The 14,685-nt window shown below is 46.4% G+C and overlaps 1 protein-coding gene across 1 annotated transcript in view; it reads right to left on the minus strand.

Annotated features, from left to right (window-relative positions):
- Positions 1-883: 883 nt before the first annotated feature.
- LOC109375866 (ras suppressor protein 1-like) overlaps positions 884-14,685 on the minus strand; it is a 91,246-nt gene continuing 77,444 nt past the window's right edge. Inside the window, exon 3 of the mRNA XM_019631380.1 lies at positions 884-1,135. Coding sequence (XP_019486925.1) covers positions 1,033-1,135 — 103 coding nt within the window. The 3' untranslated portion in view covers positions 884-1,032. The remainder of the gene's footprint in view (positions 1,136-14,685) is intronic.

Raw genomic sequence — 14,685 nt, forward strand, 5'->3', positions numbered from 1 at the left:
AGGAAAAAAAAACAACCCGACAAATCGATGTGAGAAGAAACTAACTCTAATTTTGCTTTTTTTTTTTTCATGGAAAGTTTCAGGGTTTATCATCTACACCTAATAAAAGTGGACAAGATAATTTTGGGGGAAAAGTAAACAAAAATCTGTATACACAAGTATCCCCAAGATCAGATAGTTCTTTATTTAAGAAGCAACATGTGATGCAAATTCAAGATTTTATTAAAATCATTTGTAAGTAAAGTTAACATGGTATCTTGGTGATGAAGGAAAATTTTTAATAAAGCAAAAGAATGAGTTATGTGAAGAAACAGAAGAGTGAACAGTGTTAACTGTGACATTTAAATGATTACATAATTTTAATTATTCTTTTGATAATAAGCAGCTTTGTAAGCATCTATTCAAGGAACCGCAACTTGGGCCTGCTGTGGAATTTGCAGTTGAATTAGAGCTTTGTTTCCTGCCTTTGGTAATTTTTAAGGAAACAAATGGAAATGCTTTTAAGAACTTATAAAAATCTACTACCTACCAAAAGAAATACAAAGTTAAGGTGTTAAGCACTAGGACGAAAAAGTGAAAACACACACACACACACACACACACACACACACACACACACACACACTCTACAGCTGACCATGAACAATGTGAGGGTTAGGAGTGCCACCCTCACCCCCCCTTCAGGTACAAATCCGCATATAACTTCTGACTCCCAAAAACTTAACTTCTAACAGACCATTGTTGACCAGAAACCTTACGAATAACATAAAAAATCTCTTAACACATATTTTGTATGTCACATGTATTATATACTGTATTCTTATAATAAAGTCAGAGCAGAGAAAATATTTAGAAAATCCTAAGGAAGAGAAAATGCATTTACAGTATTTATTGAAAAAAAATCCAAGTTTAAGTGGACCTGCACAGTTTAAATCCTTGTTGTTCAGGGTCAACTGTAATTGTGGGACAGAGCATGAGCGAACAGAAGTAATAATGAGAGAAGGGACCGGGAGTCCAGCCCACGCCAACCCCTTATTTGTTCTTGGCTGTCAGGGGTTTCCGGCTGATCTTTTTCGATTTGTCATTATTTTTCTTCGGCGGTTCGGGGTTTGCCTGCATGTGTCTGCCGTAGAGACTGAAAAGAGAGAGGGAGAAAGAGTGAGATCTACCTTACCAACACAAGACAAGCTGCTATTGGTTAGACCTTTAAATAACAGGTTCATTGCCAGGAATATTCAGAAAGTCAAAGAAACCCAAAAGATCATCTTTGCTTTCTCTGGGTCATGCACTGTATTCAAGAATTCAAAATTCACATACACACACACCCCCACTCCAATGAGGTCCAATTCTGATCAGTCTCTTGGAATTTCACAGTCACTGGGTCACGTGTGAAAACAGCAAAGGGAGACAGACACAGGGCTGTGAGGGCTGACAATGCCCAGCCGTTCCAGACGGAAGCTACAAAGGCTGTGACTGTTTATGTCGACAATGACAAAAATTGGGTTGAACTGAAGAGATCGAGTGTCCATTTAGCGAAAAGTGAGCTGCAGGCCTGGCCCGAAAACCAAGGGGTTGGATAATGTGACAGAGAGCGATGGTGTCCGAGCCCGCTCGAGCTGCTGACGCATGATTGATAGTGCCGGGGTGGCGACCACCCATCACTGTCATGTTAGTAAGTACCCCTGATTAAATGTTGACAAAGTACCCTACAATTACGGCCCATAGCATTCATCGCACAGCAAACTAGCTCCGCACTGAGAGGCTTGAACTGAACAGCAGACAGTAATTAATCGATAATTTGAGTAATTCTGATTAAATGAAATTAAAAGCCACCTAAAATAAATACGGTTCAACCTCACCTCCCCTTATTAATTGTGTCCCAGAGAGAGCCTGGTGGGTGTGTCCATTTCCGCAGAGGAAAGACACTGCCTGCCTCTGCCTGTTGCAATTGCCTTGCACCCAATGGACGAGAGCTGACACAAAGACTGACTAGCCTCTGTGAGGTGTCCCTTGTCCTAAGGTCCACTTGAGGAACCGCAGCCCTCTCATGATGCTCATGTTTTGCCCGGCGCACAGGGCGGCGTTACTGGGCATATGCCAATGCTCTGATAACACTAGTTGACAGGCTAAGGGATGGCACACAGAGCTGGCCAGCTGATGGAGTGCTTAGGGAAAGCTGGACTCGGAGGTTTTGGTAGGTCATCGTGTATCTGGTCTTCTCCAGAGGCTTCCAAGTGTCTCCTTAAAGCAGTCTGAGCAGGTCCCACCAACAGTCATCGGAAGGACAGGTCTCTGCCCCCAAGGAGTTCAGAACTCAGAGTATGGAGCTGGCAGCAGACGCACCTACAAGCTGGAGAACGCATGTCCAGCCAGGGGCTGGGATTGTTCTCCAGGTAAAGGGGTGGGCCATCTCTCGGGTCAGGAGGTACCCCATGTCCTAGGCCGGTAACATTAGCACCTGCAAGTTAGCTTTCAACTTCTGTGAGTTAGCTTAGACGTTTTGCTAATCCCCCCAGTCTGACGGTGGGTCACCCTGTGCCCCCACAGGAACATCTCTTTCCTGAAAAGAACCCGCTACCCAGGAGAACGGATCTTTAAACCTACGTAGGCCGCTCTTCCCTATACTTGGAAAAAAAACCAGTCTTCCCTGACATCTACGTCAGGCAAGCTGGGAACCCTGGATCCCAGATAAAGAAGCATTGATTCAGGCAATGAGGAAAGTCCAGCCAGTCCAGTTGTACTTCTGTGGCTTTCTCAAACCCGGTAGTGTCCTTGTCCCAATCCCCAGCACCTGTGATTGTCACCTTACATGGCAAAAGGGATTCTGAAGAGGTGATTAAGTTAAGGATCTTGAGATGGGAAGATTATCCTGCATTATCTGAGGGAGAGGGGTCCGGCCTGTGCACCCCCTTTTTGTTACCCTTCCAGCATCTCTCCCAGATGCATCAAACAGGCAGGCAGAACCCTGAGCCAAGGAGACTCGTCTGTTTTATACGCCTCACCTTGATCACACATGCTCTGAAACATATTGAGCCTCTCCCAGCACTGCCCTTCTCCTAGGATGTGCTTTCCTCGAGCTCAGGGGCTTAGCGCTCAGCGTGACATGCCCCAGAGGGACGCCTGTACTCTCTGGGCTCCTGTCACCTGGCACCAAGCAGAGGTCTGACTCTGCACTGTGCATTCACACAATCCCAGGATCCTCGGTTATTCAGCTTTCTTACAGCTTCACGTATCTCTCCTCTACCTTCCAAGCCTTTATCCCCATGCAGCAAAAACAGACACATTCTTACTCACATACCACATCAAACTCTAAGGGTTACACAGATCTGCAGAAGTACAAGTCCATAGTTCATGCACTTAGAAACCTGGCAGTACACAGGTGCTAGGGAAGTGTATCAGCAAAAATGAGGTCAGAGGAAGGAGAAGAGAAACGAGGCTTGATATGGGCCTGCTGAGTACTGTGTCCTGGGTGAGGAGGCATGAAAGGCTCTCCAGAAGGGGACAGGGGCGAGGGGTGGCCTGACGATGGTGGTCATCTAGCAAAGTCATTTCAGAAGAGGGTGCAGAACTGCTGGGGACTCAGCCAGCAAGGGTCCTCTTTTTAGGAAGAACTGGAATGTTCCAATGCTTCCATTCCTTACTTTTCATATGCAGAACCCACGGCGCCCGCACCTCCTAGGGCGGCACGCAAGTCACTGCAAAGGGCCAGATGGACAGCAGTGCTGGCTGCTGTTTAAATCCGAGTTTTGCCACTTAGTAGTTGTTGACTCTGGGCAACTGATTAGTGTCCCTCACCCCCACCAGGCCTCAGTTTCTCCAGCTGCAAAAAAAAACAAAGTGGTTTTCCTCACCGGGTGGCAATGGTGGTTAGATAACCCAGCACCGTGGTAAGCATACTGCCAGTGGCCAGCAAACGCCTGCTGAAAAATAGGACTGACATGGGGTTACAGTCCGAGTGATTACATACAGATAATTATGTGATTACTTCACTTCTTTAGGGCTTTCTCCTCAGAAAAAAAGGACATGGCGTTTTCTATCAATGCCAAATCCCCAAGCATCTCTGGAAGAAAGGTTTTAATGCTCTTTGAAGAAAGCAACTAAGGCAGAGCCAGCTGCAGTGCCCCACTTCCTCGGTGAGTCACCGCAGAGCCGGATGGCGCTGCCCTGCCTGTTCTGTGTGACCCTCCACTCCCCCAGCTGTGTGGGCACATGTGTGTCCACACGTTACGGCGCGGCTGCTCCCACGTGGAGACATGGCTGTGGCAGAGCAGGATGGACACATGTCTCGGGGTCCAAAATCCTGGGCTCCGTTCCTGGCTCTACCAGCGATCAGCCATGGGGCCTCCATTGGGTAATTGTGGAAGGCAGAATAATGGCCCCCCAAATGCCCACACCCTAATCCCTGAAATCTGTGAATATGATATATTGTAAAAGGGACTTTGCAGAGGTCATGCAGTTAAGGATCTTGAGCTGGGAAGGTTAACCTGGCTTATCCGGGTGGGCCTAATGGGCCCTTACCAGAGGGAAGCAGGACGGGGAGTCAGACAGTGTGAACCCGCACTCTGCTGGCTTTGAAGATGGAGAGAGGGGCTACCAGCTAAGGAACGCACGCCGCTTCCAGAAGCCAGAAAGGCAAGGAAATGCATTCTCGCCTCCAGCCTCCAGAGGAAGCAGCCCGGCGCACACCCTGATGTCAGACTGCTGACCTCCAGAACTATAACACAATACGTTTGCTTTGCTTTCAGCCACCAAGTTCATGGGGAATTTGTTCCAGCAGCCACAGGGAACCCATACAGTAAGCGAAACTCTCTGGGCCATACACAGGGCAGCCCCTCAGGAAGATTCTGCTTAAAAAGAAAGAAAATTTCTGGGGTAGCAGCTCACTGAAATGAAGGAAAAGTGAAAAGCTCGGTTTCAGAAAGGGCACAAGGCGTCCCCAGAGAAACACAGGGTGCTGTTTCTACCAGCAGGATGGGAACAGGCGGACAACTGTCATGTCCGCTGTGGTCAGACTGAGGACCCCGGCTCCTCTATGCTCTGAGGCTAACACTCACGGCCCGTGTTCTAAATGTCTCTGGGATTCATTTACAGGGGGTCACTGAGTGTTGATGACATGGAGACGTCAGTGCCACTGAAAGAAGTTTTATTACGTGCAGTTCCAGAGAACAGGGAGCACGGCACGCAGGGCCACATGGATGGGGAAGCACCAGGGTCGGTCAGGAGGCAGAAGGAGCGATGGAGAGGGCACAGTCCAGGGCCTCCATGTGGTTTCGTGGGAAGGAATGGGTGAGGCAGGGGAGGCAGGCGCGAGCGAGTTCTGGCTTGGGTCATGTGAACACTTTCAGTGGGCTCTGGGAGACAGTGGTGGTCTCCAGTTGTCTGTTACCGTGAACGGGAAAAACGATCTTGGTGTGTGTGCGTTAGATAAAGGAGATGAGTGAGGGTTTGGGCTTTGCACTGGGTAGTTTGTACGTGAAAGGTGTGCTTGCAGACAAGTTGTCTGCTGTCTCTGGGAGTTAGCTAGCCCAAGGAAGGGCAGTCTCTCCTCAACCTGCAAGACCCAATATGTCAAAGCATCACAAAATAGAGAAAATAAAAAACAGGATTAATTAATACAGCCCACAACCTTTGGAGTTCTGTCCTCTTGACTGCCCCGTATCCTCCCCTCCTGAAATGCTTTGCCCCTTTGGGCCTTGATGAATACAGCTTCTCTTGAGGGACCCATTCCTTCTGCCTCCTCCACCTGGGACAATCCCAACCATGCCTGACAGCCCGCCACGAGGCACTTCCCAGACCAGCACATCCCCTCGGCGCTCTGCATAGGTGGGCCCTGCCCCACCCGGTCCTGAGGATGCTTGGAAGACCGTTCTGGGCATCACTTACCTCTGCATTCCCACACCCTGCTTGGATCTGAGTGACATGTGACTTTGGGCAAGTGACTAACCTGCCACAGTCTGAGATCCTCATCTGCAAAATGAGGATAAAAATGTCCCCTACCTTGCAGGGTTCAGGAGGAGATCAAATCAGACATGGAAACACGCCTGTTGGCAGGCACATCACAGCTGTTCCGGGATGGCCTCTCACGAAGGCCCATGACTCGGGCTGAGCTGGCCAGTTCCTACTGCTCTCAGACGCTGTCTCTGCACACACAGCACAGCCAGAAACGCCGCCTTGCCCTCAGATCCCTTCTCACGGGGGTTTCTGGCATACGGCCACCAATGGGGCAGCCGCCCTCTATGGGCGAACTGCTCAACCCAGCAAATGAAGGGAACCTATGGCACAGAGTCTTAGAAAATCTCCTCTCCCCTGAAATATGAGGCTTACAGATAATAACTGGGAGATGATTAAGGAAGGAGAAAAAAACCAACAAAGAACAATCTAAAGTGACAGAAGGATTCAATGACGCTCAGGAGTCAGATGAACAGGCTCAGTCGCTGAAGAGCCTCTCAAAGGTGAAATGTGTGTGGGGGCTTCACCCTGGGACATGAGCAAGCCAGCACTGCTCTGCCCCGAGGACTCGCCACTGGTGCCTGGGGATGGGCCCTGCCTCAGCAGCCACCTGAAGAGTCCCCACCCAACACCAGCATTGGAGCAATCATCATGCAATGATTCTGGGACTGCTGGGACCACCAGGCTGCTCCCTTCAAAGGCATCTTGTGAAAGCAGCCTGCACACCGGCCACTTTAAGCTCCACTCAAGCTCACATGCCTGCCTGCTGACATCTAAGATTACACAGCAAAAAATCCCAGCCTGCCAGAATCAGAACACGTTTTGCAACACATGTCACAGTAAGCATGGTGATATGCATGACTGTCTATCATTGATTGGTACATTTTATTTACTATGTGTATCTTCATTTTTTTAGAAAAAAATCCATGTGAGTCTTATGGTTTCTGTGGGATCCACGGGTCTCCCGTGGAGCCTCCACCCCTACACGGATGCAGCAATGAACACTGCTACCAACTGCCCCATTTTTTCTTGAAAATTTCCTCCCTTAGTTGCAATGCACTATCCTGGTTCTTATTCTCTCTCTGGACACTTCTCCAGTCCTTGTGTTTCTGCTGTTATGCCTTTGCACTGTCTCCCTAGAACGATCATCTAATTTTATCGCTTCAGTCATTATCTCTGAGCAGCAGCCTTCCAAGTCACCGCCATCTTCAACCCCTGCTTTACCTTGTTCCCACTTGGACACAGCTCTGAAACCAACCAAATCACATGACAGTTCCCTAGTCCAACGTCCACAAGGCTGTACCTCTCCATCCCCAGACCTTCCAGATCAAAATTGAAGTTATTTTATTTATTTATTTTTAAAATATTTTATTGGGGAATCGGGAGGGAACAGCGTTGGGGAATCGGGGGAAGAAGAACAGACAAGTTGCTGTCCTTCTGTTCTTCAATCTAGTTGTGGAGGACGTCGCTTCAATGACCCATATTGGTATTGTGATCATTGCACTCTTCCCGGGTGAGGCAGATCGGTCGCCCACCATTGGATGGCCGCTCACGGCAGCTCACACCGGCTGCCAGCCACTCACAGTAGCTTACAGTAGCCCACTGCAGCCAACACCGTTGCCGGCGACTCACGGCAGCCCAGCTCCAGGTAGAGCTGTTGTTCACCATCTTAGCTGTAGAGGGCAGTGTCACTGGCCCTCATGTGGGATCTGAACAGGGGCCCTACTGCTCAGAGCTGGCATCCCAAGCCAACTCCTAACCAACCTGCCACTCGGCTGGCCCAAAACTGAAGTTATTTTGATATCTGCCTCTTTTTTCAGTCATCACATGGATCAAATTTGATTGACACTTCCTCTACATTCTTAGCTTGGGACCGGGGAAGTATTTGAAATCCTAAGGAAAGCTATACGTGTTAAGTTTCAGAAGGGAACACAGCTTTCATCAGCTCTCAAAAGGTTTATAACTAAGTGATTGGTCACTTTATGGTGCGTATTCTTATTTTCATCACGCTATGACTTTATCCATTCTCATGTTCTCCTACCCTATCGTAGATTATTATAATGGGTCCCTCTTCGTTCTCCCTGATGTTGAGCCATTCCCTCTTCTACTGTGTCCTACACACAAGTGACAGAATAATCTCTCCTTGGTTTATGCATGGAAAACAGCTTCCACTGCCCAATGGATCAAGGTCCCAGTGTGGTGTGTGGCAGAAAGCAGCCACAGAACATGCCACATCACGCTTAACTTACCCAACCTCATCTCTGTTCACTAACAGACCCGACTACAGTAGGGAGGCAGTGAGGCGTGTGGGAAAGACAGACTGAGTGTGAGTTATGCAACCCATGAGCGAAGTAATCTTGGAGTCCCATCTCTTTCAGAATATCTGCTATCTTAGCTGGCAAATGGGACTATCCGCCCATGTCTGTCTTGCAGGTACTTCTGACAATCAGACTGACTTCGGTGCACTGAAGTGCTGTGAAGAATACCAGCGCTAAATCAATCTGAGGGCTAGAATTAGCCTTTCCTGCCAGCCAAGAAGCGCTCTTCTTGGTCTGTTTTGTGCTCATCTGTGTTACTATCGCCCGGAATGCCTGCCTGGGTCCTTCCTGCAATTCAGATCTTATCCATATTTTTAAGCTTTTCACAGCACCCCCGTCTCCCCGATTTCTGCCTTCACAAAATACTGTGGGACTTATCACAATTTCACCAGTAAGGCCTCATAATACAGAAAGTGAATCCTGCTCTTGGCTTATTATTTCGAAGTACCAGCAGAGAGCCTTGATGGCAACGCCTGACAGCTATGGCTACCATTCTTTCAGCCTTCACTGTCACGGCAACCCAATGAAGCAGGGGCTTTTACCAACTTTGTTTTTCAAACAAGGAAATGGAGGCAGCAAGGTTAGGCCTGGATCACACCCAGGCAATTATTCCCAACGTCCAGACTCTTAATGCACTAAGTTATCTTGTCTCCTATCTTTTTGGATCTCTCAGTTTTGTCTTCTCAACAAGCCGGCCATTTTTCGAGGTTGGGGACTGTAGACTTCACTTCTTTCATGTTCTATATACTCAAGGCACTGCTAGAAGCACATTGCGTGCTGTGTAAATATTGTGTTTCAGAATGCCAGGTACATGAAAGGTACAATATGCTGTTCTGAAGTCATTTGCTCATGTCATCTGCCACCCTCCTGTTGTTTTGGGTGTTTCCATGGAAAGTCCCTATACAGACCAAGAAAAGAACCAATCATAAAATCTAAGTATATGGCCAGTGACAATAATGGAGAGAGATAATTTTGTTTATAATATGTGATCTGATGGTAAAACGCTAAATTTAAAATCTCAACAAATAAATGTGGGACAGTGTGAGGCCGAGATTATTAGTAAGCATTTATAGTATCTTTATTTATCCTATCTAGCAGCTAGGAGGGCTTGTGCCAGAGCCTTAGCTCATAAAATGATGAGTCTTTAAAGGGGGAAAAAAAAAAGAGCAGTTACCAATTTCCCATGAGAAGTCTCATTAATTCAAATGGCAATGATTTTTGGAGATCAAACCTCCAAGAGATGGTTCCATGTAATTCACTAATAGTGTGTCTTTCACATTCACATTACATATTATAAACCTCACTGCTCTCCGCCGCCAACACACAGTATGAAAAAATATATACGCAGATATGTGCCAACGGCATCCATATAAACAGCCAAGAATTTGTAGCTGGCTTAGGACAAATACTAAAGCTATACGAAAATATAAAGCGGGAGGCAGATTTTAAAATGCCCCGTACATTCTAGATTCGCTACCTGCCCCACTGGAGGGGAGCACTGAGGAGTCTAGCAGAGCAAAACTAACAATCTCATGCACAAAAGATGCTCGTTAAACTTCATCATCCTGTCTACTCTAATGATGCTTTTACTTAATAAAAATTCCCCGAGCAGTTGCAAGGATATTAGGCAAGGTCTTTGGTTATGTATCAGAGGTCCGAGCTGTCACCAGCAAGCCTGCAGTTCAGGGGTGTGGTCCCTGGGGAAGGAGCAAATACAGCTTTCACGGAATACATGCGGAGAAAAATCAATAACTGCAACCGGCTTCCTTGCTTAAGCATTTAAGGAAAGAGGTAATCCTTCTAAATTAAACTGCAAAGTGCTAAATGTTGCAGTTTGCAAAGTAAACTAAAAGGCCGAACAAAACAAGGCTATGGGCTTTTCTAAGTTTCCCAAACAAGCTATTTACCTAATAGACCTCATACCTGGAGTATTGGAGAATATTATTTATAGAAAGAATTATTTTATAATGTAGTCCTTCTGTTTGTAGATGCAAAAAAATATGTTTGTGTTTGTAACACATACACAGATATACAAACCTACCCATAAATACAAGGAAGGGAGAGGTTATTCTTATATTTGCATTTCTCCCCTTCAAAAATTATTCCTACAAAATTTGGCTCTCAAAAGCTAAATAGTAATTATCTAATAGATCCCTTAACATGGACAGCTGGATGTGAATACTATATAACCACAAATTACTGCTTTTGTCTATATTGTATAACCCGCTTTAAATGTCACATCCTGCCAATACAGACCTGGATGGAGAGATTATGACAGTTGGGGCAAGAGAGAGATATTACCTAAAACTTGAGTTTAAAGGCAGTAAGACTGTCCTCTAGGTGTTAAATGGTAATAACACAAAATGGATCAAAGCAGAAACATGAAAAGTCACCCCAAATAACACCAGCACAGCTCTTTGGCAAACGGCACTTGACTGTAATCAGGGATATTTATTTACAAAGCCAGAGAGAAAAACCTGTCCATCAGAAGAGTGTTGCTGTTGGCCAGACACGCAGGGGGGTAAATGCTGGTAGCTGGAATGTGAGCAACCTCCAGAGAAAGGCAGTGAGGACTGGGCGTTGTGTGGACGCCCTGACAGGGCCGTGTCTCCAAGAGGAAGCAGAGAAAACAAACATGGCGCCACCCCAACCACTGAAACATCTACATGGTCCAGCTTCTCGCCAGCTCTGTCCCCACTTCCGCCACTACCCTCCACATCTCCAATCCCCAGCACATGGGCAATGAGTGAGGCCCTGCCCACTTCCGAGGTTTGTACTTGCTATTCACTCTGTCTGGAATATTCGTCTCCAGGACTTCCTGAGATGGGCCCTGTTACCATCTCCACTTACAGGTGGGGGAACAGACATACAGAGAGGCTAAATTCCTTTGATGTGAGTGCAGGCAATCTCCTGAGCTCATCTGGCTACGCAGTCCCAGCCTCAGTGTCAAAACACAACTCCGTCTCAAACCTTCCCCATTCCTGGCACAGTAATTGGTTCACACCTGAGTCTACAGCCAGTTTGAGCCAACTACATAAAGACGTGGGAACTTAGCTCAAACTGTTGGCAAGAAAAGTCCTTTCTTTTCTGTGTTAGTTGAATTAGGAGCCCAGGTCTGCTGGCCGCCATGTTGACATCTGTGAAGAGAACCTTCCTGGGAGAAACCAGCACAGACAAACCAGAACTTAAAGATGGAGAGAGATGGGGTGCAATGACACCGAGCCCCTGTATCATACCATGCCGGAAGTCTACTGTACCCCTGGATGACTTTTAGTATAAAATAACCACGTAATCCCCACTCCTCTTAGGCTCTGTGTCTCTTGCAATCAAAAGAATGCTGAGTCCTGGGCCGGCCGAGCGGCACGATGGTTAAGAACTGGCTTGGGACGCCAGAGGGTCCCGGTTCGGATCCCACATATGAGGGCCAGTGACACTGCCCTCTACAGCTGAGATGCTGAACAACAGCTCAACCTGGAGCTGGGCTGCCAGGAGTTGCCGGCAATGGTGTAGGCTGCAGCCCCTGTGGCAGTGGGTTGCCATGGGCTACCGTATGTAGCCAGCAGCCAGCGTGAGCGGCCAGCAGCCGCCGTGAGCAGCCGTCCAGAAGCCGGCAACTGATGTGCCTCACCTGGGAAGAGCGCAATGATGGTGCCAATTTGGGCCAGTGATGCAACGTCCTCCACAACTAGACTGAAGAACAAAAGGACAGCAACTTGTCTGTTCCCCTTCCCCGAATTCCCCAACACTGTTCCCATCCCCCCAGTTCCCCAATAAAAATCTTTAAAAAAAAAAAGAATGCTGAGTCCTGACTGCTTACATCACTGTGGTCTACTTTAAATATGAATTTCTAAGAGGAGTTTTTTTTTTTTGCCCACATTACGTCTTGGACTATATTCATTTCCTTCACAACATTTGTTTCTTTGATTACCTGTTGTTTCCTGCCTCCCTTAATAGAAGGTTAACTCCGAGAGACCAGGAACCTTGTCTGTCTTGTTTTGTATCCTTTGACTGGTAAGCCATGGGCACGCAATGCATGTTTGCTGACCAACTCAATGAAAGCGTCCATTGCTGCACTAACTAGGACTTATTGAAAGTACCCAACTATGTAAGCATCTTCCCAACTGGGTCATTAGTGCCTCTGAAACAGGGACTGTCTGAATCATTTTGTTTCTCCAGTGCCTGCCACACACGAGTCACCCAATAAATATTTACTGGTGGACTGAAAGCATACCTTAGCCAAGGAACATTTCCTGACAACCTCAATTTCATGCTCATCAATTGATGATATATGTTTTTTATCTAGAGCTGTCTCCTGAAAAAATACGAACTGTTCTAGTCTTTGGGGCAGTCATCCTCTGTTGTGGAATTCTGGTTTCTACTTCAGTTTCTTAGGTGTTTTCCTCAGTTTCTGAAGGGTTCTGAGGCTGGAAGGCTGAGGGTGAGACTAGAAGCAAGAAACGTATCATGGCGCCATTTTGTGAGGCCACTTGGGAGCCCAGTCTGTCATCCTCTTGTGGAGATTCTCTTGCAATGTACTGTGACCAGGGCTTTCCATTAAATTCCTTTAAGGTATGATGGGTTTTTATTAAATATTAGTCATATGTGATATTAATAAGAACTAGCAGAAGACCGTAATTGCTTATAAAAGAGAATTAAGTTAAAATGAACATTACAAAAGTGGTGGCTTTATTTTTCTTTTCTTTCCCTTTGGACAAATTAAAAATCAGAATGAATTTTTATTACCATGGAAAGATAAGAGTCTTTCCGGTCATGTGAGGTTCCTTCATGAACAGCTCAAGTTTGTTCACGACCTCTAAAGTTACTAAGCTAGTGGTGACTACAGCAAAACTCACGCTGCACTGACCAGACATTAGTGTTTCTACATGACGCTTCTGTGGCGTTTTCCATATATTGAGCCACTTAAACTTCACGCAGTATCATGTGAACAAAAGAAACCCTGAGGGGTACACATTTATCTTGTGGCTCTAGGTATAAAGATATCACAAATACAGAGTTAGTGTCACAGAACTAAGAGTACTAGTGTCTAAACAGAGAAACCTTTGCTCATTCTTTGTTTTTCAGATAAAGACAGATGGTAAAACACAGCGGTATTACTCCACCTCCTCTTCCTCTCTGTGGCTAACAATTTAGATGCTCTGCTCCTGGGACCACTCTTTCCTCTCAGTTTCTTTCAGCCCAGGTGACTTGATGATTTGACTATGGCAGGTGACTCATGGGCTGTTCAATGGCACGTTAGACACCTTTTAACATTTAAGTACAAACCTAGAGGTTCCAGAGTGCTGAGCAAATAACACTGATCTGGGACTCAGCAGGCTTTGGAATTCATCCACAATCTGAGATTTGCGAGACAGAAAACAGGGCATGTGGACTTAAACAGGGGTGGGAACTGACATGCGTGCGGCCACTTGCCCTCACCCACTGGTCAGGTGCTCTGTCGCCCTGCACTCATGTACACCCAGCGCAACATTGTAACCTGGTCAGAGCTGGGCATGTCAATGGAACTTGTGTACTTGACATATGAAACTTGTGTAGCACTTGTTTACATCAACTCATTTACCCTTAAGCAAAATCATGGGAAATGAAACCTGACAGGGGTTGCATCTCTCAGGTGCCTTGTATGTTCTGGTCCGATTACAGCATGATGCCTGAGATTTAAGACAGCTCTGTATCATTTTACCCCTCCTCCCAGTCCATGGATTTTCTGCCAGGTGGGTTATCACTTACAGACAGAGCAAAGAGATTAAAAAGAAAAAACAAAAACAAAACCACCACCTTAGGAACCAAAACCAGAAACCATCCATCTACCTACAGGTGGATGTATGCACACAGTGCTCTGGCCATGAGACTCTCACCAGGTGGATGTCAGGAAGAAGCAGCTACAGGTAAACGCTATTCATGACCTCTTGCCATTTACCAAACAGAATCCTTATGTAAGCTGGGCCCTCTCAGAAGTGCCAAACCCTCTCCCTGGGACACAGCACATGGAGTTGGTTCATGCTTTCCCTCCATTCTAATCCCAAGCTTTGAACGACCAACCAGGGATAAGGAGAGGCTGGCAGTAGAAAAGGAGCCTGGCTTTTGTGGGCAAAGAAACAAAGTGGTATTTGGGAAGAAGCCCACAATTGTCAAAAGAGTAATGGAGGAGACCTCTATGAGAGCTCAATGGTAGGTAAGTCTTTGGATCCCACCCTTCCTTTAGTTTCATTTGTATGGTTCTGAACTTTGGGGAAAAACATATTCCAAAAAGGCATAATAAAGGATTCAAAAAAATACTTTTAGCCCTGATATATTCAGATTTAATATACGTCATCCATTTCTTCCTAGTTTTGTTTTTGTTTTTCAAATTAAGAGTTTAAAGCACCTCAGAGAAAGTTATGGTCTTCAAGCGCAAAAAGCT

The sequence above is a fragment of the Hipposideros armiger genome, unplaced genomic scaffold (assembly GCF_001890085.2).
Source record: "Hipposideros armiger isolate ML-2016 unplaced genomic scaffold, ASM189008v1 scaffold_996, whole genome shotgun sequence".
Classification (NCBI taxonomy): Eukaryota; Metazoa; Chordata; class Mammalia; order Chiroptera; family Hipposideridae; genus Hipposideros; species Hipposideros armiger.